The sequence below is a fragment of the Branchiostoma lanceolatum genome, chromosome 10 (assembly GCF_035083965.1).
Source record: "Branchiostoma lanceolatum isolate klBraLanc5 chromosome 10, klBraLanc5.hap2, whole genome shotgun sequence".
Lineage (NCBI taxonomy): Eukaryota > Metazoa > Chordata > Leptocardii > Amphioxiformes > Branchiostomatidae > Branchiostoma > Branchiostoma lanceolatum.
In genome coordinates, this window is record NC_089731.1 from 10,460,169 (window position 1) to 10,488,166 (window position 27,998).

General features: G+C 39.6%; 1 protein-coding gene across 3 annotated transcripts; it reads left to right on the forward strand.

Annotated features, from left to right (window-relative positions):
• The first annotated feature begins 1,201 nt into the window (after positions 1 to 1,201).
• Positions 1,202 to 27,993, forward strand: LOC136444071 (5'-3' exoribonuclease 1-like). 3 transcript variants are annotated; one of them, XM_066441541.1, is made up of 38 exons: positions 1,202 to 1,449; positions 2,227 to 2,358; positions 3,000 to 3,100; positions 3,528 to 3,625; positions 4,434 to 4,543; positions 4,886 to 4,996; positions 7,350 to 7,435; positions 7,873 to 7,960; positions 8,399 to 8,604; positions 9,012 to 9,220; positions 9,942 to 10,061; positions 10,317 to 10,434; positions 10,707 to 10,796; positions 11,130 to 11,286; positions 11,623 to 11,742; positions 13,472 to 13,641; positions 14,090 to 14,216; positions 14,654 to 14,743; positions 14,931 to 15,034; positions 15,656 to 15,793; positions 16,226 to 16,388; positions 16,696 to 16,809; positions 17,237 to 17,335; positions 17,734 to 17,849; positions 18,136 to 18,282; positions 18,532 to 18,615; positions 18,908 to 19,109; positions 19,475 to 19,677; positions 19,920 to 20,148; positions 20,544 to 20,723; positions 22,315 to 22,390; positions 22,866 to 23,242; positions 23,448 to 23,625; positions 23,983 to 24,275; positions 24,588 to 24,701; positions 25,188 to 25,317; positions 25,663 to 25,853; positions 26,213 to 27,993. In XM_066441541.1, the coding sequence occupies exons 1-38, from the start codon at positions 1,375 to 1,377 to the stop codon at positions 26,567 to 26,569; spliced, it is 5,703 nt and encodes a 1,900-aa protein (XP_066297638.1). In that variant the 5' UTR covers positions 1,202 to 1,374; the 3' UTR covers positions 26,570 to 27,993. The 3 variants fall into 3 exon arrangements, with proteins under 3 accessions (XP_066297638.1, XP_066297640.1, XP_066297639.1); XM_066441543.1 differs by having other exon boundaries at positions 23,448 to 23,499; XM_066441542.1 differs by having other exon boundaries at positions 9,012 to 9,196.
• The last annotated feature ends 5 nt before the right edge of the window (positions 27,994 to 27,998 follow it).

Here is a 27,998-nt window from a genome sequence, read left to right on the forward strand (position 1 = left end):
TAATTAGCCTCCCTTTTTTAATTTCTTTTGGATTCAGTCGCATTTTGAGACTCACTCTGGCAAATCATAGTGAGGAAGGTGGTAACGTTCAATGCGTCCACATCAACGCCGAAAAATGCCAGCGTGGGAACTTTCCCACTGCGGCCGCAGCTTCAGTGGAAAACACAAAATGACCATGCGTATTTCTCAATTTTTTACCGACTAAACTACGCAGCAAAATGTGTGCCGAAATGTCAAAAATAGATCGGCCTCATTTGACGGACGGACGCCCCTCTGGCAGATTCTACGTAAAAAAAAAATCTTTATCCCGCCGGGGTTAATTTTGCTCAGAAATTGTTCTAAAATGCACCAGAGAGCATCTAGATTTTAAAAAGTTTCCGGGGGAGGCCCCCCAGACCCCCCCTACGAGAGGGGGTTCCACCCCCTCTCGTGCTCTCCCCCCGCGCAGCTTACGCTGCGCGCCATCGTGGCCTTCGGCCACGACTGATGTTGCGCCCCCCCGTTCCCAAAATCCTGGATCCGCCGATGATATGATGACTACTTCGACGAAAAAACAATGTTTGCCAGAATGTTTCGCGCTAAAGCTGCCAGATTCTGCACGAACAACTATGAAAGGGGCGCCAGTGTAACAAAAATGAAAGCAGACCTGCAATGGATGTCACTTGAGGACAGGAGAACAATGTCCAGACTTTGCATGATGTACAAGATGACTAATAAACTTGTGGACGTACCGACTGATAAGTATCTAATGCCAGCTCAGAAGAGGACCAGAAATAGTCATGCTTTTAAGTACCAGAGTTATCAGCCAAGGATTGACGTGTTCAAAAATTCGTATTTCCCGAGAACCATAGTAGAATGGAACTCGTTGTCATCAAGTACTGTAGGAGCTTCATCACTAAGTAGCTTTAAAGAACGGTTGCAGTCAGATATGCGAAAACTAGGTGTAACAGACCGTTCGGTGTAATATGACCAGCTGCTGCCGCGCCGCGTGCCTGCGAAGCTGGTGTGTTACGCCTGATGGCGGTTATACCGGCTATATAGATACAGATACAGATACAGATACAGAATGAGAGAGAGGGAGAGGAGTACGCTGCAATGTGAATTATGAAAAACACCCCCCCACGATAGTGTCATCGCCCAAAATTGATTCACGAAACAGATTTCTAAGGCGTTTCCTGATTGGTTAGATCTAGCCAATGACAGCTGACTTGACACTATGAGCCGAAACTTTCAATATGGCCGCTCTCTGAAATAGAAAATTGATTTTCTCCAACAGATTTTCTGTTTTTACTCCGCGGAATTGCATGTTGATTCGGTAAAAGCCATACATTTTGGGAAGAATATAGCTGAGACCCTCTAGCCAAACCAAGAAGGATGGGAGTACCGAAGTTTTACCGCTGGACAAGCGAGAGGTACCCATGCCTCAGCGAAATTGTCAAGGAAAATCAGGTACGAAGACCGGCGTTACATCACATTTTCGGATAGTTATGAAATTTTCGTGTGTTTTTCCCCCAGCCTAGCTTAAAGAAATTATGTGAACTGCTTCTCACAGATACATGTTTTGTCGAATGTATGAACATTCGTCGAATAGCCTATTATGAATGCAGTGAGATTGTTATGAAATTGAAAGAAGGAAGGGTTTATGCTTCGAAATTCAATTTATCATAAATCATGTATCTATCCTCGAGTTATGAAACATGTTCAAGCTGATCACAGACAAAGAAAACAGTCCTGCACTACATTTATTATACTTACAGCATATGAAGTTGTTAAAGGACTTGGTCGTACTTGATGTATCCATGAGTCAGTTTATATCTATGTTATGTAGTCATATGCCATCACTTTGAAAAGCCAAATGTTTGGCTGTTCGAAATTGTCTACACATGTACATAATTATAAGCTATGATAAAGTGGATAACAAGGTATCGTTAGCTTTCTAGTATTTTCTGTAAGATATATGTATCTGTATTGCTGTTTCAACCGCCCTTCGGTGTAAGTTGTAACAAACCAGCATCCAAAATTTTGACAGCATGTTGGGTTCTCTTCAATACTATTAGTATTATGATATCTCTGGGCCAAAACACACTACAAAATTGATTTTCATGACTTAACACATTTCATGGGGTTCGTGGGTATGACTGTTGAATGTGATATTGTAATGTGTATCGCTGAAATGTTGTGAATTGCTCAGCCTCTAAATGTAAAGAATTCTTTCTTTCTTTTCAGATTCCTGAGTTTGACAACTTGTACTTGGACATGAACGGAATCATCCACCAGTGTTCCCACCCTGATGATGACAACCCTCACTTCAGGATCACAGAGGAGAAGATATTTGCTGATATTTTCCACTACATTGAGGTGTGCAAGTACCTCCAGTTAACTGAGTAACTGATTTCCAAGGGAGCCCTTACAAAATCATAACAAGTCAGGATACAAAAAGGATAACATAACATAGACTAAATGAATAATACATTCACAATAATATAACATAAAGCAGTAATCAGCAAATATGCTTTGCCCTTGTTGACACACCTTATTATTGGTTATTGCATGGACATACACCACCACCACCACCGGTCACAGTAGGGCACGACCTGCACTCTCCAAGAGGAGGAAGACCCAGAGAATTTAAAAAAGATACAGCGAAGATACGTTGAAAATACCCGACCTCACCTCTGCTTGGAGGGAGACCCAACAAAATATCGTGAAAATATGTCGAAAGTACACCGACCTTACCTCTGCTTGGAGAGTAAAAGATTCTAGGTCTTGAATATTTTTGAATGTTTTATGGAAGATCAAGTTAGTACATGTAGCTGCAAACTGAAGAAGACATAAATCAAAAGAGCAATGTCCTCGAATAGCTATTTTATTATTATGTGTGTTTGAATGGGGTACGCCTCCGTACTTTTGCATGTGGAAGGAAAGGCCGTTTGTTAGGAGTGAATTAACGTATCTTGGGTTGATGATATTTATTCCTTGTTTTTTCTTGTGTGTTGTAGTTCCTGTTCCGTATCATCAAGCCAAGGCAAGTGTTCTTCATGGCCGTGGACGGTGTGGCTCCTCGTGCCAAGATGAACCAGCAGAGAGGCAGAAGGTTCAGGTGAGACTATCAACCTTTAGTACACTAATGGAGTAATGGTGTCACAGTGCACTGACTTCATACTAGTAACATAGGTTGGTGGATGCTTATGGTTAATTTTGTGACACTTTAAGTTTTAGTCACAAAGATATTGATTTTGAAAGTTTCACTTTCAATGTTTTTTATTCAGTAAGGATCTCGCGGGGAACAACACCCCAATTTGCAATGACACTAGAATTACATCAATGAAGGTTAGACATAAAGGGAGAATTTTTATGTGAACCAAAATAAATCAAGGAACTGGATGAATTCCCTTAAGTGTCAGAGGTTTCAGACAGCATCCACTGTATGACAATTAAAAGACACTTCTCGAGAATTTATCCTGTTGCTTGATTTGTTTTTGTTTCCACAAGAATTACAGTCCTTTCCATGTAAAAAAAAAACACAGGTCTGCTCGTGAAGCAGAAGAAAGCCAGAAGAAGGCTCTGGAGAAGGGCGAGGTTCTTCCCACAGAGGAGAGATTCGACTCCAACTGTATCACTCCTGGTTAGTAATGGCTTTTATCGTTCATCTTTAGCCTCCAGCACTGATGGAGTCAGCTTCTCTGCAGTTCATTAATGAACTGCTAGGATATGCACATGTACAACAGTGATTGGTTCATGATTACTACTCCGTAATTCTTCATCCAGTGAAGGTGAAGATAACAGATGTGTGAAGGAATCATAAACAGTTTTTTTCATGGTGATGATAAGTTCACAGTACAGAGGTGACCGTGAAAACAGTGAACTGAAAGTTACAGTGAAAGAAACAAGAATTACAGTATTTCATGATATGCCATGCACATAACTGATCTAAGTGCAGGGCTCGAAATAGTGGGTGCATGTGCACCCAGTGCACCCAAAATTGGAGCTGTGCACCTAATTTTTGACTCTGGGTGCACTGGTGCACCTAGATATTTTTGTAGCCTATAGGGTTAAGGTACTATTGTACACTAGTATACAGAATATTCTTGAAATGTAAGTATAAAAAACAGCATGATAACTTTTTGCTGTACTTAATGTATTATTTGTTTGAAATTTTGAAGTTAGCTATAGAATTACAGATTGAAGTTCTTAAGAAAGGCAGCAGCGTTAAACTTTGTAATTATGTTCTGAAGAACATTCAACTTCATTTTATCTGGTGCACCCAAAATTCTTTCTGTGCACCCAATTTTTTTAGTTGGGTGCACCAGTGCACCTATTCCCAAAGATGAATTTCGAGCCCTGAAGTGTCATACTACCTACTGGTATATGTTCTTAGTACAATTGCATGTAACCCATTAAGAAAATGGAGAGTAAACATTTTTGTGTTTCAGGTACCCACTTCATGGTGCGTCTGAACGAACAGCTGAAGTACTTTGTGAACAAGAAGATCACAACTGACAGGATGTGGCAGGGCATCAGGGTTTATCTGTCTGGACATGAGGTAACTAAATTAGGCAGCAACCAATCAGATCTTCTGGAATGTAAATCAGTCATACAAGTCAAGTCACCCAAAAGCTCAAAATATCCATTTGGCAATACATGTATTCCCAATTGCAGAGATGTCTTTAATGTCTGCACATTTTCAAGACACTACAGTTTTTGAGGTTGGAGAAATATTTATGCTAACTTATAATTAGACAGTGTAAAAATGTGTTACAATTTTTCTGTTCAACGGAAAAAAAAAGTGTTGGAGAAGGTAGTCACCGGAACGATGTTGTAATGATTATGTGAGCATTAGAAATGTTTCTTCAGGTTTTAACAGGTTGCTTCTGCTCTCCAACAGTCTCCAGGTGAAGGTGAACACAAGATCATGGAGTTCATCCGCTATGAGAAGTCTCAGCCAGGGTACAACGCCAACACCCGGCACTGTCTGTACGGCCTAGATGCTGATCTGGTCAGTCATAAAACTCATATCACAATGTCATGTACTCTCATCTCCCAAATAAACGTACCGGTACGTTTATTTTTTTCAGCCTCAAAATCCACCCAGTACGTTCTTATTTTGGACAGTACGTTTATTTATTTTTTTTAAAATTTGAGTTTTGCTAACCTGGGATCCCCTTAAAATTCAAAGTTTGGTTTTTCCTGCCAATATTTCCCCGGCATTTTTGCTCATAATTCATTATTTTCCGGCCAAGCGGCGTTGAATTTTCCCTGCCGCTATGACCCGGCCTTTGTGAAATCCTGGCGGAACTCGTAACGTATCGGTCGATCTCTATAACATTTCAAAGTCAATGTTGTTATTTGGCGAAAATAAGACGCCGCACTGACGTTTTGAAATGCAATTCTTTTTATATGAACAACTTTTGCAGTCTCATTACATCGTAAACCAAAGCATGCTGACCAGAAACCAATATATGTCAGCGGCGCAAAGTGTTTCAAGTAACGTTACGCATGTACATGTAATACACTACTCTACTCACGTGAGATATACAGTCTTTCCCAAAATGAAAATATAAAAATAACACCACAAAAAAAACTGTGTCTTAGCATCAAAAACTTTATAATTACTTTGAAAGTATATCAAAACATTTCAATCCTACCGCAAACATGAAAATTTAGCCCTTCGAAAAGCGCCACAGTAACGCACCCGGCAGTAACAGTCGGTGGGAATGTTTTGTTTTGGAAGATCTCACTTCCAAGAAGGGGAAGCAACTCTTTTTGATCTACAAATAAAACTCCTTTGCCTTTGTCAGAAATGTGTTTTTGTAGTTTTGCAAAAAGACTTTTAATACTTAAGTCTATATAAAAAACATCAATTGCAATCTAGTCACCATTATTATCACTGAAAAATGCTTGAAAAAAGATCACTCCCCTTACAGAAAGAATGCCGGAGGTTTCTAAGAACATGAGTGTATGTTCTGTTAGCCCCGCCCCTTTCTGTCTGTGGCGCCGCCACTGTCTATAGCTCACCCTTTCATGTAACGTGAGAACCCTGTAGTTTGTGGCAACATTGTAACAAGCCTTCAGGAGGTTTCTCACAAATTTGTTGACAATTTAGTTTCTCAAAATGATACATACAAGGGTAATTTTTAGATTTTAAATTATTTGGATTGCAACAACAAAAGCCAAGAACATTATATAATATTGTCTTTGATATTATATGATATTAAATGTCCTTGACACAACACAATGATTTGTGGCATGTAATGTTTGCAAATCTATGTTTCTATATATGGAAGGCATAGAAGATAAATGGCAAGTTGGGAAAGACAAAAAGTTACATCATATACATGTGATTGTCATAGTCTTCCTTTTCTCTATCATGACTTTTACAAAACATAAGTAATACCTGCATGTGATGACCATATATTCAGGATATTGTAATTTTCTGTTCATCTTCTAAATGTTGATACATTTGTATAGAAAAAGAATAGACTTTCAAAGTGTTGCCCATCCAAGTGAACTGAGAAGTTTGGCAACTACTTTTCATGTTTTGATTATATGTCAGTATATACAACAATTTACTTGCTTCAAGTTCCAAGCAGAAAATGCATGTATCAATGATCATGTACATTTTAACTTGTTGAATTTGAAGCACCGTTGGCCCCCGGTTAGGGGTCATAGCAGGGAACCTATGCCCAATTTTTTCAACATTGCTACTACAGTATATCTTTTTGAAGCGGCAAGGAATATTATAATTTGAACAAGATGTGTACAGTTATTCTGTTCAATAGTTATACACTTAATTGGTATGGTCCACAGACAGGCATAAATAGTCAATAAATGAATAAAGAGAACCGGTTAATCATCTTCTTTCCTTCGGACAGAAGTAGCATGGACACAGTTTATCTGTAAATTTGGTCAATTTCCGGGGGGTATGTTTATTCCGGGGGGTATGTTTATTAGATTTTGAAGATTTGTCCAGGGGGTATGTTTATTCCGGGGGGTATGTTTATTTGGGAGATGAGAGCACATGCATTGTTTTTTTCTGTTAAACCGATTTAAGTACAGTAAGTACAAGCTATATAAGCTTCAGGTTCTAAGTCAACAACCCTAACCACAATACCACCATGGCCATGACTGTTACTCATGCATGTTAAATGTGTACACCCCTGCCCCAAAAAGGTCTTGCTCATTGCTCTTTTCACAGAAAAGAAACAATAGTTTACCGTTAAATAGAAGATAATCATCACACTCAAGTTTGTGTGTGTGATAGGTAGAAGTTGCTGTGACATAGTCACATGTCTAAAATAAAGGAACTTATACACTGATTGTAACAACATGTTTTTCTTGTTTTCTGACAGATCATGTTAGGACTAACTTCTCACGAACCACATTTCTCCTTGCTGAGAGAGGAGGTTAAATTTGGAGGAAAGAAGTCTCAGAAAAGGTAAAGACATCTGCAACTTTCTTCATTTAAAATGTGTGAAATTGGTTTCTTAGTCTGCATGTGTAACTGTGATTTACAATGTATTCCACCATTGTTTCAGCTACTGGAATATACATGTATGAAGAACTTATTTTTCTAGAACAGTATTACTAGTACGTGTGTATTCTGTATACTCTCTCTCATTTCATGTTTTTTTTACCTTCCCCAAGAAGGTTATGTTTTTGGTGTCATCTGTCTGTGTGTTTATGGACAGCATTACTTTTGAAGTTGTTGATAAATCTTTATGATATTTGGAACTATATTTTCTTGTCATAAAAGGCCAGTTTCAATAAAAAAATTATCTCTAACTTCTTATGAGTCATTGATAGTTGATGGGTTTATCACTTTATTCTTGAAATTCTTAGGCATTGTTTTTATTATATTCCTGTACTTGGTAGAATTTCAGTCCCAGAAGAAATCACCTTTCACCTGTTGCACCTGTCCCTGATGAGGGAGTACCTGGATTTTGAGTTTCAGGAGTTGAAGGTAAGTCTCCAGATTCTTGACTATGTGGTTTGAAATCTTAAAGATGTGACTCTTCTTTGAATATACCCCGAAGCGCATGATGTTTTGTTACAATTTGTATAAGGAAACAGAGGCCTGTGGTATAAATTGAGTCCTGGTAGGATACAAAATGTAACAATACATCAATTCAAAATATGTGTTTTAAAGTGAGAAAATGATATATTGATGAAAAAAAAAACTTTTGAATCAATGCAAAAATGTGTTGTCAAGATTTCTGGGAACATAGTGCTCACTGTTTTCTCTTGAATTAGGTAGCAATTTTTGGTTAGTGTATTAAAATGTTTTTTCAGTGTTGGTAGAGTTGGTAGAAATTGGCCTGGGATAGATGTTGCTTTGCCTTGTGATAGAAATAATATCTATTCTGAAGATATCTTCATAAGAGACTTCCGTCTTTTACAGGACAAGTTGACGTTTGGCTACGATCTTGAGAGAATCATCGATGACTGGGTGCTGATGGGGTTCCTGGTGGGGAATGACTTCATCCCACACCTCCCCAACCTCCACATCCACCACAGTGGGCTGCCTCTCCTCTACAGGACTTACATCAACGTCATGCCCACACTGGATGGCTACCTCAACGAAGGAGGCACCCTTAACCTGCACAGGTACACTGTATTAACCTGCTAAGGTGGCTTCTCAAAAATTTTGTATGTTTCTTTTAAATAAGCAGCAGGGGGAATGTTAACTAGACATCCCTAAGCTATCCTGTCTAATTTGGGTTTGTGGAGTCTTGTATGGTCTACAATTTGCATTAACTAGTAACAAATGTAATATCTAAGAGCCAATAATTCAGCAATAATGTAGTCTGGGTTTACTGTATCAGTGTATGGCACTGTGTATTATCAGATTTGTATTGTTAAACGGATACAAATCGGAAATATGAAATCGGAAATATAAAATCAGAAGCTTCGAAAATTATTTCTTGGTCTTCATTGTTTTCAAATTATTTACAAAGAACTTGAAAGTGATGCTGTGCTTCCATATAATATCATCGTTTCTTGGAAACCAACAGGTTTGGAAAGTTCCTTGAAGCGCTCGCAGCGTTTGACCGAGAACACTTCCGAGAGATCTTCAGCGACCTGAACTGGCTGGCAGGGAAGACGGGAGGCACGCCCAGTAGAGGACGTAAGAGCGGCGCAAGGAAGTCCAGTACGCCGCAGCGAGCAAACGGGAGACAGTCGTTCCCGTCTAAAGGCGGTAAGAGGAAGAAACGTGTATCAGGCAAGGCTCTTCTGTTATGTTTCCTTTTGGTTATTTTCAATTTATTTTTCTGTGTGCTGTCAAATGTGTTATTTTTCTTTTTTTGCTGTGTGTTCATTTCTTCATTGCTGCTCATTTTGTTTGTGTTCAGTGGTCTTTGTTGGCTCATGCACCATCCAGTCCTTTTTTGTCTTACATTTCTACATTCTGCCATCCCAAGCTGCATATAGATTGCAGGATACAGCTTTCTACAAATCTTGAATGTGCTTCTTTTCGTTTGATTATCTATCATCCCTTGAGAAGGAAAATTCACACGTCAAAGGACTATTGCATCATTTTTCCTTCTGGCTCTTGAATTTTTGAATTGCTGACTTACATTTTTTGTACTAAACCATTAGAAGCAACATGCCGAAAAGCAACAAAAACAAATTTTAAAGCAAAAAACAAAGATTTTCAGGATTTCAAAACAAACATGATATAGGACCAAAACAAACATGATTTTGGACCAAAACAAACATGATTTAGGACCATTCCATTTCAATTTACTTGAATTCTTTTTTTAATGAAATATCAGGTGTGTCCAACCAAAAAGACATTTGGGAGATGGCACTGATGATGAAACATTCTTGACTACCATTTTTCTGTTTGGACAAGTTCTTGGGAATTGCAAGACATGGAAGTTGAATGAGCTGCCTTTATTAGTAGACTAGTATTACTGACAGAATGTCTGTGATGACTATAGGGTTGAGACTCAGTAACCAGTTTGGTGCTCTTGGAGAGAACACAGATGACTCCGTACTAGATGACTCCACCATAGATGAAGAGGAGACAGAAGAAGACCCAGCCATATCTGTTGCAAAAGGTCAGTTTCAATGTATGGTGCTAAGATTGAAACCATTGTAAATTTATTCAAAAAAATGTCTCTGCTTTGTCTTGATTTAAAAAGAGAGAATTGATTTTGCCACCAAGATTTGAAGTGTATTTAGCTATGCCACGAGGCAGTTAACCTGTTAAGTGATTCACAAATGTAAACATTGTACACATAGAAACAGACTTGACTTAAACAGCCACTTGTACATGTAGGTGTTAATTTGTGTTCTTTGTTAATGTTGTGCAGCGCTTGCTGAAGGAAGAAGGGAAGAGCAGGAAGACGTGGACGATTCTTTTGAGGCTGATTTCTTGCTTCACAGGATCGCTTACTATGAGAACAAGTTTAAGTTTGAGAAAGTTACTGAGTAAGAATTTATTGTGTTAGACTATAGTATACCTACCACCTTGCTATCGGTACCTTTTGAATTTTGCAGTCATTGTAGATGTGAAATATTACATGTATGCTGCCACCATTATTTGAAGACTTTGAATTGAGTAATGCATATTACTGTGATTATAAGATAGACTAATAAGCGTTTCTTTTGCACCTTGTAATTGACAACATTGCTTGTAGAATGATGTTTCGTTGATAATCATAAGTTTTGAGAACTGCATCCATGTTTCTTGTTGTGCTTAGTGAGATCCTGAGAGACCTGGCCTATCAGTATGTCCTGGCTATACAGTGGATCCTACACTACTACTACAATGGAGTCCAGTCCTGGAGTTGGTCAGTATTTTTTACTGGTCTCACATACTGTATTGTTTCCTTCTTCGACACACTAAAAAGGATAATGTCTTTTTAGTGCTGTTTTCTAAAAGAGAAATGTATGGAAAGCTACTTGGAAGGAAAATACAATAAGAATGGCTAAATAGCCTGTGACCCAATTGCTTGTCTCTTTGTTCTGAATTTCTTTGATGTGGGACATTGTAATCAATGGCTTTCACTTGGTATCATAGGTATCAATAAGAATTGAGTTCCACAAGGAACTATACTTGGCCCTACTCTAGCAATAATAAAGTGGATCAGCAGTAACAGACTGAATTGTGCGTTGTGTTCCAGGTACTACCCATTCCACTATGCCCCTTACCTGAGCGACATCATCAACATAGCCGACATGAGGCTGGAGTTTGACATGGGAAAGCCCTTCTTGCCATTTGAACAGTTGTTGGGAGTTTTGCCTGCTGCTAGCAGAAAACATCTGCCTGCTCCTTTCCATGTAAGTACATTGTACAACACTGCCACCTTCCTTTGTGACTATCTTGGTTAAAATGTTTCCAAATATACATGTTCAGCTATGATACTGATGCATACATTATCATTATCCATGTAAAAAAACAACAACAACACTTGATATGTCATAATATACATGTACAGTTCATGAACATCATCCAAAAATAGGTACATGTATCTCTTTATTCCTTAGTGTGAGATAGTGAGACATCAATCCATTGTCGTAAGGAAGCTTAGATCTAAACAGAAAACATTTATGATAAGCAGATAAGAGAGACAAGTACTGTTGAAGTTTAAAGATTTTTTTACCGTCTTCTTGCAGAGCTTGATGGTAATGGACGAGTCCCCCATCATCGAGTACTACCCTGTGGACTTTGAGACAGACCTGAATGGGAAGATGCAGGAGTGGGAAGCTGTGGTTCTTATTCCCTTCATTGATGAGGTAAGTCAAAAAGGGCCTTGGAGTTTAAGCGAGGTTGATTATTTGGGGCCTTGTAATACTTTAGAGGCCAATATGTGAAAGAGACAGATATAGCTGGGAACAGAAAGCCATGTAATTTATCCTGCATTGAGTGAATTATCTGTGCATTGATGTACATGTCAGGCTGCAAGATAGAGATTGAAGTCTGGCAGAATCAACGATTCTACCGGTAGCAGGGCTCTAGCCAGCGCCAGTTTTGCCGTAAATTTACGGAACTTTGCTGCGTGTTACGGAAAAAATTCAAGACCAATCCGTAAACCTTGACCGAAAAAAATCGGGAGAAAAGATATAGACAGGGCTTGAACTTTTGCAAAGATCTCCAGAAAAGAAGCGGAAGTTTGAAGCGAGGTCGATTCAGGCCATTTCTATCTTCCGCCGGCGGCAGGTGACAACCCCAAGGTGGCTTTATAGGTAGGTGACAAACGGAGGCGCGGAGGTTGCCAGTGGTTCGTGGGCCGAGAGAAAATCAGCATCGTGTGCCCCCCTCCCCACTACTAGTGCCCCACTACAATTCTGGCCGGTCGCATCGGGCTGACGTTTTTTCGGCTGTTTTCCCCGGTTCACCGCTAGTTATAGCCACACAAAAAATACTCCGGTAGTTACCAGGCTTTCCGTATTTTTTTGGTAAACATTGTTAAAGTTTTACGCCGAGTTACACGCACTCTTCCCGCGAAAACTGGTGTTGATAGTTTTAGACCTCAGAATCAGATATCATCTACCAATAACAGCGTTCGTTCACGCCGCGTCACGGAAAATCGACCAATGACATACAAGTCTCGCGGTTCACGAGAGGCGCGAATCCGCGAGGTTTTATCAGAAATTGATATTTGGTGCGAAGATGGGGCTTGAATCGACGAATTTTGATCAAATCAAGTGGAAGTTACCGGAGAAATCGACCATGGAAAACACGGAAGGAAAATATTGAACGTCTTTAGGGCGTTCTGTCCAAAGTAGGGTGTCTCATTTCCTACTATATTTAGTACAGGGCGCAAACGGGACCGGTACGACGCGTCGACCGGTGTTGAAAATGTTTTATTTCTGCCGACTTGAATTCACGTGTATATTTGTCAAATAAATAAGAAAGTTTTGTGGTGCTAAATTTCATTTATTTGCCGATTGTATACAGCGAAGGCCCAATTAATTTTTCACCCAAACTTGCCCCTCAAAATGCTGGAGATAGCGTTTCAGAGGGTCTAGATTTAAAAATTTCCCGGGGGGGAATACCCCCGGACCCCCCTAGAATTGTCGCGCCTTCAGCGCTCGATATGTTAGGTTTGTACAAAATTTTTGGGCTTACGGGATAAAATTTCAGGCTGGCTAGAGCCCTGACCGGTAGAGATCCCGCTTGATTGGTAAGAATGCCAGTTGATGGTAGGAATGTGCTAGGATGATCTCCCATTTGTAAATTTTAAATTTCAAGTCACTCCTGTGATGTAATTGACATGAATTGAAGTTCTGACTGTAGCTTTAAGGGAAATGTCATTAAAGTTACAGATAAATGTCAGGATCTCTACCAGTAGAATTGGCAATTTTGCTAGGTTGCAATCTCTTCCCAGACACATATATGACATACATGTACTACATGTACTACTACAGTTTCAAAACACAGTATACTATCATCAATGTACCAATGCTTAACTGCCATATGTAAGAATATACTTCTAATCCATATATCCATTGCCTTGTTTAGAAACGACTGCTCGATGCGATGAAGCCGTGTAACGCCCGTCTGAACTCAGAAGAGAAGGGGAGAAACGGCCACAAACCCCACATGTTGTTCACCTTCGACCCCAACCTTAGCTTCTGCTACCCCTCCTCCCTACCTGGGGTGTTCCCGGACATAGAATGCTGCAAGGCAAAGTGAGTAGTTCTGTGTAATGCCTATTCTTCTGTGAAAGCTATAATTCTTTTATGATACTTTTACGCACATGTGGAAGGAAGTGCAGTTTTGGAAACTAAAAATATGTGACTTTTTGTAATGTTTTATCCTTGGTTTCAAACTCTACAAAATGGAAGATGTGCCCACTAGATTGTAACTTCTGTCAACCACTGTCGGTAGCTTCTGATCAGTATGCATGTATCCATATTCTTTAAAATCATACATGCTCATCATTAAAAAAAGTTAGACTAAGTGTATGCTATCATTACTTATGTGAGTTTGGAGTCTTAAGCATAATATAAGAAAACAATGAGAAAGGGTGGACAGGCTGACAGTAAATGCTTAAAAAAGCATGCTGTTGTGAAAGTTTTCCTTCTTACTGTCTTATGAAAGAAAAACTGCGTGTATCTGGTACATTGCACACTGCAGGTGCGAGCTGATCTTGTTGAGTGGTTTCCATGTGGACAAGAAGGACCTGAGACGTGGTTTGTGTCTTGGAGCGAAACAACATGAGTTCTACCCAGGGTTCCCTACTCTCAGGCACATACCTCACAAGGTAGGTCCTTCAGCTGACTTGTATATTGCAATGTGTATTGAGATTTTGTCAGGGGGAACAGCAGTTAGTAGTTGTGCTTTTAACAGTTGCAAATGCTCAATATATTTATCACTATTGCCTGTAATATTGAAAAGTTTTAAGGGTTAACCATTCAAAGCCATAAGTCCCACCCCCACCTGATATTATGTTTATGATGTTTACTTATTTAGATTGTATGCAGACATTTTAGGTTGTTATTCATGACCTGTGATGTTTAAGCATTTGCTGTTCAATATTTTCAATTTGTTCAACTCTAATTTGTTGTAATAAAATGTGTATGATTACAGTAATGTGATAAGGAAAGCTGTTTACTAAAATCCTATAAAACACCAACATCCATCATATTGAGTTTGAAGCTATAGACAGAGGAGTTGAATTCATGAATGTGTGAACTACAGGCAAGTTTGAAGAAGAAAGGCGTCAGGGTCTTCCAGATGGCCAGTAAGAACGAGAGCCAGTTCCTTGTGATACAAGATGACTCTGAGCCTGTAAGTACTGCATCTTAGTGTTGAAGTCTTTTAGATTCACCTCACTCTTGGACAGCAATTTCACTTGTTTTCTTCTCTTCAATCTAAGTTCTTTTCTCTCTTGATTAAGGTTAAAATGAGATGTCTTTTTAATTCATGACGGTCACCGTTGTAATAAATAATGACTTTCCTTTGTACATTTATCCAGGACATTGAAAAAATTGCAAATGAGTACTTAGGGAAGTCCATCTATGTAGACTGGCCCCACCTTCAAGAGGCAAGGGTCATCAAAGTTTCTGACGACCAAGTGCAGTAAGTGGTTCAGTCTATTATCTACATATCAAATAATCTACTATGCCCCTGTTTCACAGTTGGCAAGTTTCGGTCGTATTTGTTGATCACCAGCAAGTTGCTGAATTTGAAAATTGCCAGAGGCTCAAGCATATTTTTCACCTGAAAATCTACCCCACCACATTGTAGAGGGCTCAGGGACCAGCAAAGATCGGCCAATTTGTAACTCTAAGCATTGCATGATGATTGAGAAAACATTGGGTGTATTGCTGCCAAAAAATTTATATACGGCTCGCAGACTTGTCAGCCGATTGATTTTCCTGGGGCATTTATACACATCCTTTATAGCAATTGTAGTGAGTTACACTATGACAGAGTTTCAAGTTTGGATTTTTGATATGATAAAGGATTTTTGATATGATAAAGGCTGTCATCTTTGCTTTGTGATAGAAATTTTATTCACAAAATTAATAACATTCATAATATGATTTAGTCTTGAAACAGAGCTCCATTGACATACCAACATTCCTCCTTTAAAGTCTAATTTTGGTTAATGGATAAATTGCCCCTTCCCCATTAGGCATATGTTTTGTATAGGACTATTAGGAGCTAAATTGTTTATTGCATTTTGTTGTTCCATAGATTCACCCTAGTGGAGCAGTCTGGTGGTCTCAGAACCAGCAACAACAGTCGTCAGCGCCGCTCACAGATCCAGAAGTCAGAGATCATTGACAAGGAGAGAGCACGGTGGCTGAGGGAAGTCAGCGATTTGACGGAGAAGTATGTTCACATTGTCATGGGATCATTTTGATGGGACATCATGAATTAAGATTGTTTCCCAGTTGTGTTGTAAATAGATACATCACGATGATAGTGGCGTTGAATGGCTGAGTGACAAGGCAAATGGACACGAGATTGAGAGGTTATGGGTATGAATGAATGAACGGTTTTATGGGTTTGATTCTTGGCTAGATTTTGTGTCCTTTGGAAAGACGCTAATTGCACGACTTTCCCCACCCTACCCAATAGCAGACTGCGGTTAGATAAAAGGTGGTAGAAAGAGAGGGATGGGCTTCACCTTCCGATACTGTGCCTTAGACACAGTGGATTAACAACCCACTTCCCTACAGTAAAAAACATCTATGGGGCTACAACATGTACCTACACCTTTTATCTTTACAATGATACTCTCCCTGCCTTTCTTTACATCAGGTACCACGACAGACGGGGTATTGATGTCGGGATCACATTTGTACTGATCCACGCCTGCCGTATTATTGGTCGGAAGTACATCTGCGGCGTGAACGGTAACGTCACACTGGAAAAACAGTGGGGGAACCAGCCTGAGCCTTTCCTGCTCCAAACAACAGTAAAGGTAAAAGATGATATTCTTGTTTGATGCAGCTAATGTACAATGTATTTCTTTTTATGAAGCCTTAGTTGATAATGTTACTTTAATGTATGGCCTTGCATATTTTAGTCCTCCATTTCCTGTAGACATGATGTTCTACAGTTAGTCTTTGCATTGATAATCATCATCATTTCATATTGAGCCTAAATTCATATTGTTATCCTGTGGTTATGAATGGTTGAAGTAAGTGGGGGTATCTGTTTAATATTACAATATGTACAAGCGAACAACAAAAATTGGTTCGTCGCTTAATTCTGTCCATTCTTTTTAGGACATTGCTGTTCATGACCCAAGCTACAAGCAGTTCCGCACCCTTGATGAACTCTTCTCCCCAGGCACAACATGTTTCATGCTGGGCAACCCGCACTATGGCTGTGAAGGGGAGGTAGGTTTCCTAGAATGGGGCCTAGTGTTGTTCCTCGTGGGACACATTGTTAAGAACTACAGTAACTGTAATTAGATTCTTATTAACTGAAGAAATTGATAACATGTGTCTGTAATTAGTGTAAATTAAAGCATCTTGTAAAAAAATGTTGCCATAAATCTTGTTTGATTTAGTGCACACTAGTTATGTGTGATGTATTGTCCGCCATAAGTATTTGCGATGTTTATATGAAATATTTTACATGGATAAAGGATAACAAAAATGTTTCCTACATTACTCTCACATGCAGTGTATACAGAGTGTCACTATATAGAAAACTTTGCATGAAGCAATGTAATGAATATTTGTAGCAATATGAACGTGTTGATGACTTGTGATCGTTGCCAAGACTGCACTTCCTCCTAACATATTTCATACCTTGTTTTAGGTGTTTGAAGTTGAAAGTGCAAAGGAGGGACGTGTCCGTGTGCTTTTCTCCATTCCTCATGAACCAGACATCGATGGAATCAGGTCCCGCAGCTCTAAGGTATGATTAGTGACGCTTGTGAGTTTTGAAACTTCATTATTTTGCCACCAATTGTTACACCAAAGAGAGGTTTTGCTTGTCAACTACATGTATTACAGATGTGCAACAGATAGTAAAAGATGTGTTTATTTGTAATGTGAAAATGATATCTTGTTTATGTGATTGTTACATGCCAACATATGTGGTATATGTCAGAGAGTGTGACCATATTTGTTGATTCTGAATCAAAGTTGAACTGCAATAGCCAACACAAAATGTTATATTGTTTTACATGTACATTTCTCTTTATCTGTACTTTTATTGCATTTTCTTGAATAAAACATCATCAAAAAAAGAATTTAAAAAACACAATAATTGGACTTACCCAAATTGTCTTTAATATTTGTTGCCATGTCCAGGACCTCCAGATCCAGTACATCCCATCGTACATGATGGCCCAGCGGCTGGGCATCACAGGACTGCTTCTGTCTCGCATCACTGGGGACTTCCAGATTCTCAGGGGCTCCAGAGAAAGGTCCGCAGGAAGGTTTCTAGTCCCAGTGCCTTTGATAGTCATAAGCAAGCATTGTACAGGGTCTTGATTTGAAGAGACCCATAGGCACAGTATAATCTATTTTCATTGCGTTGCATTCAATGTGTTATAAAAACTGTAATTACCAAATTTTTTTCGTATTTTGTTAGAGTACATGTACTATTAATCTGTAGCACTCATGGTTGTCACTGTAGCAGTGCAAATTTTGTTGTGTTAAATCTGAGTTTTAGAAGATTATTGTTCATTTTTTTGTCTTTGCTGACTTTAGTGCCAACAGCAGCTCCAAGGTCAACATTGGGTTGAACATCAAGTTCAGCAAGAGGAGTAAAGAGGTGCCGGGGTACACTCGCAAGTCGGAGAACGGCTGGATGTACTCTCTCAAGTGCCAAGCTCTCATCTCTGAGTATCTCCAGAAGTAAGGAACACACTCTTAAAGACTTTCATTCTTAACCATTTAAACTTCTCAGCTGTTATGTTGCTGTGAGCTGCAGCTTTGTATTGATTCTTTGATTATATAGATCATTTACCATTGAAGGATTCACGGGGAACAAATGTGTTTATGATTTTTGATAGGTTTTAATTGTTTCTTTCTAGGATCTGAAAGAAGAGTTTGACCAGTAACAACTCTTAAAAGATGCTAAACCTGTTCTTTCCACAACTGCAGGTTTCCCTATTTCTTTGAGTATGTAGCAAGACATCCCAACGAGGACTGTTACTATGAAGAGGAGATCTTCAATGAACAGAACAAGTGAGTGAAACCTATTTGGAAAATAAGTGCTTGAATTATGTTCATTAATCATTAGAATGTGTCATCCTAACGATTTGTTGTGTGCATATTAATATCTCTCTGCTATACTTTTTAAAAGGAATATCCAGGACACTTGTCAAATAGAGGAACAAAATGGCAAAGTTTTTCCAGAATTTAATTTCAGTACTACATGTATATGCACAGCACTAACAGCTTTACATAGGAATAATGTTAGTTTCTGCTTAAGTCTTTTAAAAAGTTGCAAAGTTGCTAACTCCCACCCCTCCAACAGGATGGATCAGTCCACATTGCAAAAGATCAAAGACTGGCTGAAAACCATCCCTACGTACGGGATGGAGACGGTCGACTGCGGGACGCTGGCCCTGGATGAACCTGTCGTCAAGGCCATCGAGGAGGCTGTGGTCAAGGTCAAAAACGACAAGAGGAAGAAGAAGAAGGTCAAGATGGGAGTCAGGCCATTTCTGCTCTACAGGGTTAGTGAGATTGTCTACTAACATGATGATAAAATCTATGTGATGTTGACCTGCCATGCAAGACGCTTGTTGTCAGTGTTTTCGTGTTCAAATATAAAGATGTTAAGAATTGCGTTGATCCCACATTGCACTAAGATGCAGAGATGACAAAAATATAAATGTACAGTGAAAACTGTCCCCAAAATACACTCAGGACCGAGAAAATCTGGTCTATGTGGACAGGTGGTCACTGTAGACAGGGTTCTTAATGCTTGTGTCCATGGGGAAAATTGTCCTAGAAACCTCCAAAATGTGGTCACATTGGCCAGGTGATCCTTATATAGAGGTGATCACTTGAACAGGATTATAATATTCTTTCTTCCCAGCCTGTAGATCACCAAGGCTTCATGGTCCCCGACCCTGGTGCAGACTTCCTCCTGTTTGACCGCGTTGTTAACGTGAGAGACGGACACGGCGTCCCCCTGGGCCTGCGGGGAACCGTGATCGGCATCCACTCAGCCGCCAAGGAGGTTGATCTTCTGTACGACATCGTCTTTGATGAACAGTTTCAAGGAGGCTTGTCGCTAAGGTGAGTTTTAAGATGCCTGACCCTTCAAACTTGTGTGCATTTTGAAGACAAATCAAAAGAAAAGTACAAATTTATTCATGTAATTTGAACCTTCTTATCAAGACTTTTTTCTGGGAAATATTTACATACTGGCACCACTATATTTCTTTATTTGACTTCACCATCACATGTGCAGGGAATGGTGGGAAGACATTTTAGTTGTATAAAACATGCAGCAGACTAACATAGAATGGGCCTTCCAGGGGCTGTTCTCCAGGCTATGGCTACAGGATGCCTCCATCTGGTCTCATCAACATCTCCTTCGGCCTGAGGAAGGAGAGCGGTCAGCTGAAGGGGAAGCCGACGGCAGTGGTCAAGCCAACGTCCACTCCGTCACCGCAGCAAAGAACACCTGAGCAGTATTCTAACATCCTCCGCAAAGCACCCAATATCCTCAACCACTCCCCAAACTCTCCCTTCACACCCAAACAGGTACAGGATTCTACATTCAGTTTGATAATGGTTGTGTTTACCTCGGTGATTACTATGGTTGTTATGGTGATGTTGACTGTTACCATGGTGAAGGTAAACTAGTGGCCTTAGTGTTGATGATGGCTGCTGAGACCAAAAATCTATTTGTTTCGTTATGAGCCAGAGATGAAATTAAGAAAACCCAATGTGTTGATTTTTTTATAAAAATGCATCGCCATGTAGATAGTGTATTGTCTGTGTCATCCAATCATCATCTAGAGATTTCGGTATTGATATTTGTGATCCCACCCTTTTGACATACATGTAAAACTATGTAAACCTGAGATTAGTGTTGATTGTACTGTATCATATTATTTTCAATAACTAGTAAACAATCGAAATGCATATCTTTTCAGGCAAGCCCTTATAACGCAAACAAGACTCCTCAGTCCACTCCACCCAGCAGCACCCCTCAGTCCACACGAGGATGGCACGGTCCACAGGCATCGCCACAGTTTGTAACTCCCAAGGTGACCTCGGGGTCAGGGGTCAGGACAAGGTCAGACCAATCTGGAAGTGGACAAAGTGCAGAGAAGGTAATGATGCTTCGAAACTTCAGTGCAAAGAAACTGAATTTCTCTAAGCTTTCAAAGCTCTATGCATCAAATACTAGCAGGTCCTCTATGATTGTAATGTTTAAAGTAATTACCTTCGCCTTACCTTCGCCGAGAAGGTTATGCAGAGGGTAGCGTTTGTCTGTTTGTCTGTTTGTTTGTTTGTAGTGGCACAGGATAACTCGAGAATGCCTTGATGGATTGTCTTGGTATTTGGTATGTCGGTAGGTTTTGATGAGACCTAAAAACGATGAGATTTTGGGCCCCCTAGCGGCTTCTTACGGTACTGCAGGGGAACTTCCTGTTTTGATATCTCGTGTTCTGGACATGCTATGGAACTAATTTTTGAGTGGTAGATAGATCTTTGGACAGAGAGTAAGTGGTGTGGGTTTGGGCCCCCTAGCGGCTTCTTTGGAACTGCAGGAGCAGGTTTTGCGTCTGACTTTGAAAGGGATGGTAATGATTTTTGGTAGGTAGATAGCTTGAGTGATGATGTACATGATTAGACACTTCTTATGCAAATCAGTATCTAATTTGCATAATTAATGAGGAAAGTTTATACATCCGCCAAATTCCATGATAGGACTCTGAAAAATGTGACATATGTAACTGAGGAAGAGAGAAATATTAATTGATATGAACTATGCAAATGAAGACCTCATTTGCATAATTAATTCAAAAATACTATAACATGATGGCCTTGATGGATGGTCATGATTTTTGGTATGTGGATAGTTTTTGTGATGCTTAGTATGATTGGACGATAATTATGCAAATCAGATTCTAATTTGCATAATTAATGACACACCTTTAAAAATCCGCTTTGTTCCATGATATGACAATTCAAATTGTTACTGAGGAAGAGAGGACTGTTGATAGATAGAAAATATGCAAATGTGGGCCTTATTTGCATACTTAAAGAGTAACTTCTATTATTCCACACTGGCAAAAGACGGCAATTTCATACATTTAATCCTTTTTTGTGGCATCGGGACGTTATGTGAATGGAACATCGTTGAATCAAATTATGCTAATAAGGACCTCCTTTGCATAATTGATGATAGATTTGTTAAGCTCATACTTTGGACATGTTATATTTTAAGACAATCAACTGGTATGATTTATGATTGATGAGAAACACTCCTAATACGTCAGTCATAAAGGTTAAAATCATTTGGCGAAGGTATGAGGTCGTGGAACTCTAGTTATGATATGATATGATATATACTCTGATATACTCTTTTGATACTATCTGTGCAAGATCAGAATGTAACCTTTATATGTAGCACTGATAAATTATTTGCCATTGCTAATTGCAAGACTGGCAACAGAAAGGGAACAAAAACTGGATTCAGTGAAGAGAGGGTTTCCTCCTCAGGAGTGGTTAGTAATTGCTGTTATTCTCCAAGCAGAGGTTTCGATCGAGAGGTGTAGTTTTGTCCGGGATTTTGATCAAAACCTCTGCTTGGAGAATAAATTGTTATGATATATTTATATTGTCTTTCTTTCCATGTCAGTATTTTTTAGTAAGGAAACCTTTTAATCATGCATATTGTTTCTCACACTTATGCAGTCCCAGGATGTGGATGAGTTTGCCAACATGTGGAAACAGCTGCAGCAGGCTGGCTCCCCCCAGCCACCAACAAGTGGTACGGTCCAAATCCTTTTTACATGAGACCTGTCTCGACAGTTGCTTGTTTGCAGTGTTTCTATACAGTGTAGATCCCACTGGCTTATGATTGTGACACTTAAAGGGTCTCTTTTGCCACATACCAGTAACCCTTTAAACCATTTTTGTCATAAAAAAATTGCCCCAACTGTAGAGTCCACAGATCGTCATAAAGATACACAAATTTTCTAATTCTACAAGTTATATTTTCTACATCTTTTTACCTCCATTAGAAATGGAGGTATAGTCTTTGGCTTGTCTGCTTGTGTGTGTTCCCACATTTTGTGGTCAGCATAACTCAAGAACCTCTGAATGAGACAAGATAAAACACTAAATCTACAAAGGCTCAAAATATTTCATGGAGGTGTGTGTTCTCTTAACTCTTGTTCAGAAGACCTGGCTTGCTGTGGTAGATAATGGTATGTGGTAACACTGTCCTCTTGTTCATTTTCCAGGCCTGGAAACATCTGCACCTACTTTAGAACAAGCAGCAAGGTCACTGCCAATGCCCACTCCACCCTGGAACCAAGCAATGCCATCACCTCCCACCCATGTGGCTAAGCCATCCCCATACCCACAGCAGACCCCCCAACTCTACCAGACCCCCCAACTCTACCAGTCCCCCCACCCCAAGCAAAAGATTCAAATCCAAACCAGGGACCCACAACAGGGTTTGGCCACAAACAACCAGCCATCAGATGACTTCTCCAGGCTGTTGGCATCACTGCAGTTGTCAGCAGAGAAGAGTTCTGGAAACCCCCATGAGAGCCAGGGCACCTTTGAACAGACTACTTATGTCAGGGATGTGAAGTCACCCAACACTATGAAAAAGGTACAATTAAGACATATTGCCTGTGAAGGTAAGTAAGAAAGTAACAGCAACAACATTTTAAAGTAGCATTCATGTACATGTAACACTCGATGTAGCTTTTGCTTTGTAGCTTAATGTTTCTTTTGCTGTAGCAACAATTGTCAATCATTTTGAAGAAGAAATGTATCGTAAGTCCTGTTAAAGAGATTTTTACCTTAACCCACAGGAAGGAACGGAGGCCATCTGTCAGATGTTGAACATTGGGCAGGGGAAGTCAGGTGAGACCTACATGATGGCAGGTGGACAATCTCAGGGCACCATAAACTCCAGTGTGATACCTAATAATGCACCTTCTACAGCCACAACTTACGGCATGCCTATTGCTGTGTCCTCTTTGTTTAAAGGTACAGGTACAGATATGCGTGCTGTGGTATGTTGTGGTGTGGGATATTTTGTAAACAATGCATTTTGTTGTGGCAGTGGTAAGAAAACAATGCTTAGCATATGTTGTTAAAGTGCTTTGTGATAGCGATGGTAGTTTTGCTGCATGCTTTTATAACATTTCATCTACAGTTTAGTAGGTGTATTCATTTGCTCTGCCAGTTTGATTTTTGTGTGTACAAACATGCAAGTACATTTGTGTACTTAAGTAATTTACTTGCCAATTCGTATACATGTGCTCATTTATCAGTGTATTTATTAATTCATATATTCGTCTTTGATTTTGACCTGCTATTCTTTTCTCTTGTTGATATCTATAGCTGCTGCTCCTGGTCAGGTTGTGTCTGTCCCCTCCCCCATCCACCCTCGCCCCAACCTCATCCCCCATCCCCGACCCATACTCAACCCCCCACCACCCCACCTACAACAGCCCCTGCCCCCTGGTGTAAGACCCCCACTCCAGCACACCCCACCCCTGGGGGCCAGACCTCCAGTCCAGCCCCCACCCTCGGGTGTGAGACCCCAGGGGCAGGCCCCGCCCACCTTACAGCTGCTCCAGTGGTGCATGAACGTTGGCATGGGTCCTCCCAACTACCAACATCGGCCTGAAAAGGTACTGTCTTCAACATTGATTAAGCTTTGAAAATGTTATGATCTTCTTTCTCCACACTTGATTTGTCAGTACTTTTCTCTACAGTACTGATTAAAACAGGGTAACTGCTACATTGTAGGTAACGATCCTTTCTACATATTAGACATACTTTAACCTCTTTTTTTAGACTAAGTGTCTGACTCTTACAACAAACTCAAGGTCCCAAAATGTGGCATTCTGAAAGATAATTCGTATGTTTCAGTCAGATAAGGACTGAATAGTACTATATTCTGACGATTTTAACCCTCTAACTGGTTTGCCTGCACCCTGTAGAACATGTGGGTCTGCACTGTGAGACTGACCAACGGACTGACCCTGCAAGGGGCCCCTTGTGCCACCAAAGAGTACGCCGCGGATAGCGCCGCAGCAGTCACAATACTGCATGTGGTACGTGACTCGTTGTCTTCCAGCATGGTTGTTACTGTTAGAATCAGTCACGTTTGATTTTAATTCCAATGGTTGATGTCACCTTTAATCATAGTCTTCCTTTGTGTTATATCTATTAACAGATTCTGTGTTTCTGAAATAGAATATGACAGGTAGTCCAGTTACTTACCCCTGTATGTAGCTAACAGCTTGCAGACTTGGAAATAGCTGTTATGAATACATTTGTTCAAAAAGGATGTGATAGAAAAGAACACCTAGAATTGCTCAATTTCCGGTGGAGATGCTCCTAACTAATATTTTGTCTGTTTTTTGTTTGTTTGATAATTCTTTATTTCATCAGGGGAAAACATATCAACTCAATGTACCTTGGGGGAAACCCCAAGCAAAAGTCATTTACATCAAACTCAGTCAAAGTTACAAGACACAATAAAAAAGTTACGCAAACTGCTAACTTGTTGTTCTGACTATGTGATTTTTTTTTTCCAGAACTCCTCCCAGCCACAAGCACCAAACCACCCCAACTTCCACCCAGGCTCTCCCATGGGTGGGTTCTCCCCACGCAGACCCATGCTCCGTAACCCTCAGGTCGCAGCATCACCCCCCAGGGGGCCTACAGGTCAGTTTGTTTTAGTAGAGTAGAGGCTTCCCTCTTGTCTGGCTTCAGTAGCTATTTGGCCATGCCACAGGGGTGGAGCCTGACTGTTGAGTTGCAATTGATTGGAATGACAGCAATTATCATGTCAATCAAGTGTTGTGATAGTCATCATTGTCTTTTGCAAAATGTAGATATCATTGACTGTGGGATCAGACTTTTGGATAAAACTTTATGTTGTTTGGGTGGCAAATGAGGGCCTTATTTGCATAAACATTAAGAAACATTTATATAATTTGTCAGTCTTAAATGGTAACATCATTTTGCAAATGTTTGAGATCATGGAACTCTAGTTTTCTTTTTTTTCAGGTTTCCCTAACAGGACCCCAATGATGCCTGGCTCACACCCCTTCCCAGGAATGGTACGTCCTTTCCCCGGCCAACCACAGTACAATATGACGGCACCTGGCTTTGTTGGACAGGCCCAACTCAGTCCCCAGCCAGGGGGTCCGACTTCAACTCATGGTCTTCTCAAGAACAACCCTTTTGTGCCTTTACAGGTAAAAACTGTGAAACTGTGAAATAACTTGTTTGGGTTCTAGTATATATGAGAGTAGATGTCACAAACTAGTATTTCAGGGTTGTAGCTTTAATTTCTTTTATTGAATACTGTGATTTTTTATTTGTTAACAGTAAGTTAATCTTAAATTCTTTAGCAGTCACTAGTTGGCCACTAAAATATCATTATTGCAAATAATATTTGATCACTAACATTTCAGACAGTGATGTTTCTTCCCTATGTTAAAATGTGAACTACTCCCCTTCCCCCCAACTGCTAAAATAACCAACCTCAACATTAAATGGATTTACAGTAGATTGTTTTGCCTAAGGGTAATGTTTTCTGTCTGCAATTACACAGGTAACAAGGCAGACCACACCACAAAAGTCTAAGGACGAGGTCGCCAGGGATTTCAGCCAGCTGCCCACCATGCCAGCCCCCACCCCTGATCAGCAGCAGGCATGGACCGAAGAGCTGGAAGCAACCATCAACAAAGTCCGAGAAGCCAGCAAACAAGAACAGGAAAGAAATTCTTCAGCACTAGGACAGGCCAGCTTAGGAAATGATGAAAAGAATGTAGTAATGATGACAGGAAACGAAGTGTTAAATGAAGGAAGTAGTGAGATAGCAGAAGAGAAACAAGTCAAGAAAGCGACTGAAAGAAGAAAACCACAAATCAAGTTAGCTGTGAAGTTTGGGGTTCCTCCCCAGGAGTGAATCCTTACAGAAATATCCATTTATGTGTGATGATAATAATAAAGAGAAAAGTCCTATTCAGAAACAGTACTTGCTAACATAGGCTCGACAGGTACAATATAAGTGAAAGACTAAGAAATATGATAAAGGATCAGTATTACAATAGGGTCAAAAGCATTGTGTTTTTGTTTTGGGCAAAAGCAGCTATCGCAACTCAACTGTTCAAGTATGCACAGTGTAAATGTGTAAAAATGCATTTAATTTGATGAATTCTGTTCTAGATTAAAGCTTCATGGGAAAGGCACTTACTGCATGTAGTTGATGCTACCATCTTGCTTATTTTTAGGAAAAATCTGGAAAACTTCATTGGTTTTAAGTGTGAGTTTTTCAATGTATTGACTGCCAGAAACAAATATGTATTTGCAAGACTGATCATAAGTTTTTGTGCACAGTAATTGTTCCAGTTTATGTTCCAAGACAAACGTACGATTGTTTAATAGATGAAGAGTCATGTTTTTCGTTGTCATACCTAATACAAATGTAGCATTAAGAGAAATACATTCACCTGTTTTATGATGATAACCATAGCTTTTTTTCTCTTTCCAAGACTTGCCATTCTGGCTTCAACAGTATTTTTCCAACATAGATATTAAGATATGTTGAAAATGTTTGTTACTGTATGTATAGTAAAGTGCACCATGTCTTACATAATATGTCTTTTATCCAGACACCAATTTTGTGTTGGTTTCAGCAAAACTCAGTATGATAAGTGTTAACTTTGACAGTAGATACAATGTCCAATATGCTGTGAAGTTTGAGTCAAAAACTTATTTTTAAACCGTTGCAATTGTGCTATCAGCTTCACATTTTCAGTGAGGAGAATCATTGTGCTATCAGCTTCACATTTTCAGTGAGGAGAATCATAGTAACTCAACTTAGAAAATGTGACAACAAAAAATCAGGGATGTTGATGTAAGTAATGCAACATATTAGTAGGATGAAATCAACATATGTACCGAAACATCGTGTGACTGTTGCAGATATCTTTTTGTTTTTCTTTTGGGAGAGACAGGGATAGTGAAACATACATTTACTGATGTCATATTTCTTCATTATATCGGGTCGAGTAAAGAGGGGGTAATAACCGGTAATAGCACAGTGCTCCTGCATGAGAACTGAAATTTCTGATCAGTATTTTCACTACCAACCTTTCATTGTCGATTTCGTAAATGACCACTTAAGATTCCACTTAAAAGGAATGTATTGCCAAGTCTGTTTTTTTATAGTTAGTAGTCCCAACACAGTGTTTCTTGCAAAATACTGTACTTAAAGGATTCAGAATACTGATGATACATTTGGATCTTTTCATTTGAACCTTTTTTTCTTCATTCTTCTTCAGATGAAACAAGAGAGACAAATAAAACATTGATGACAACGGAAAACAACTTGT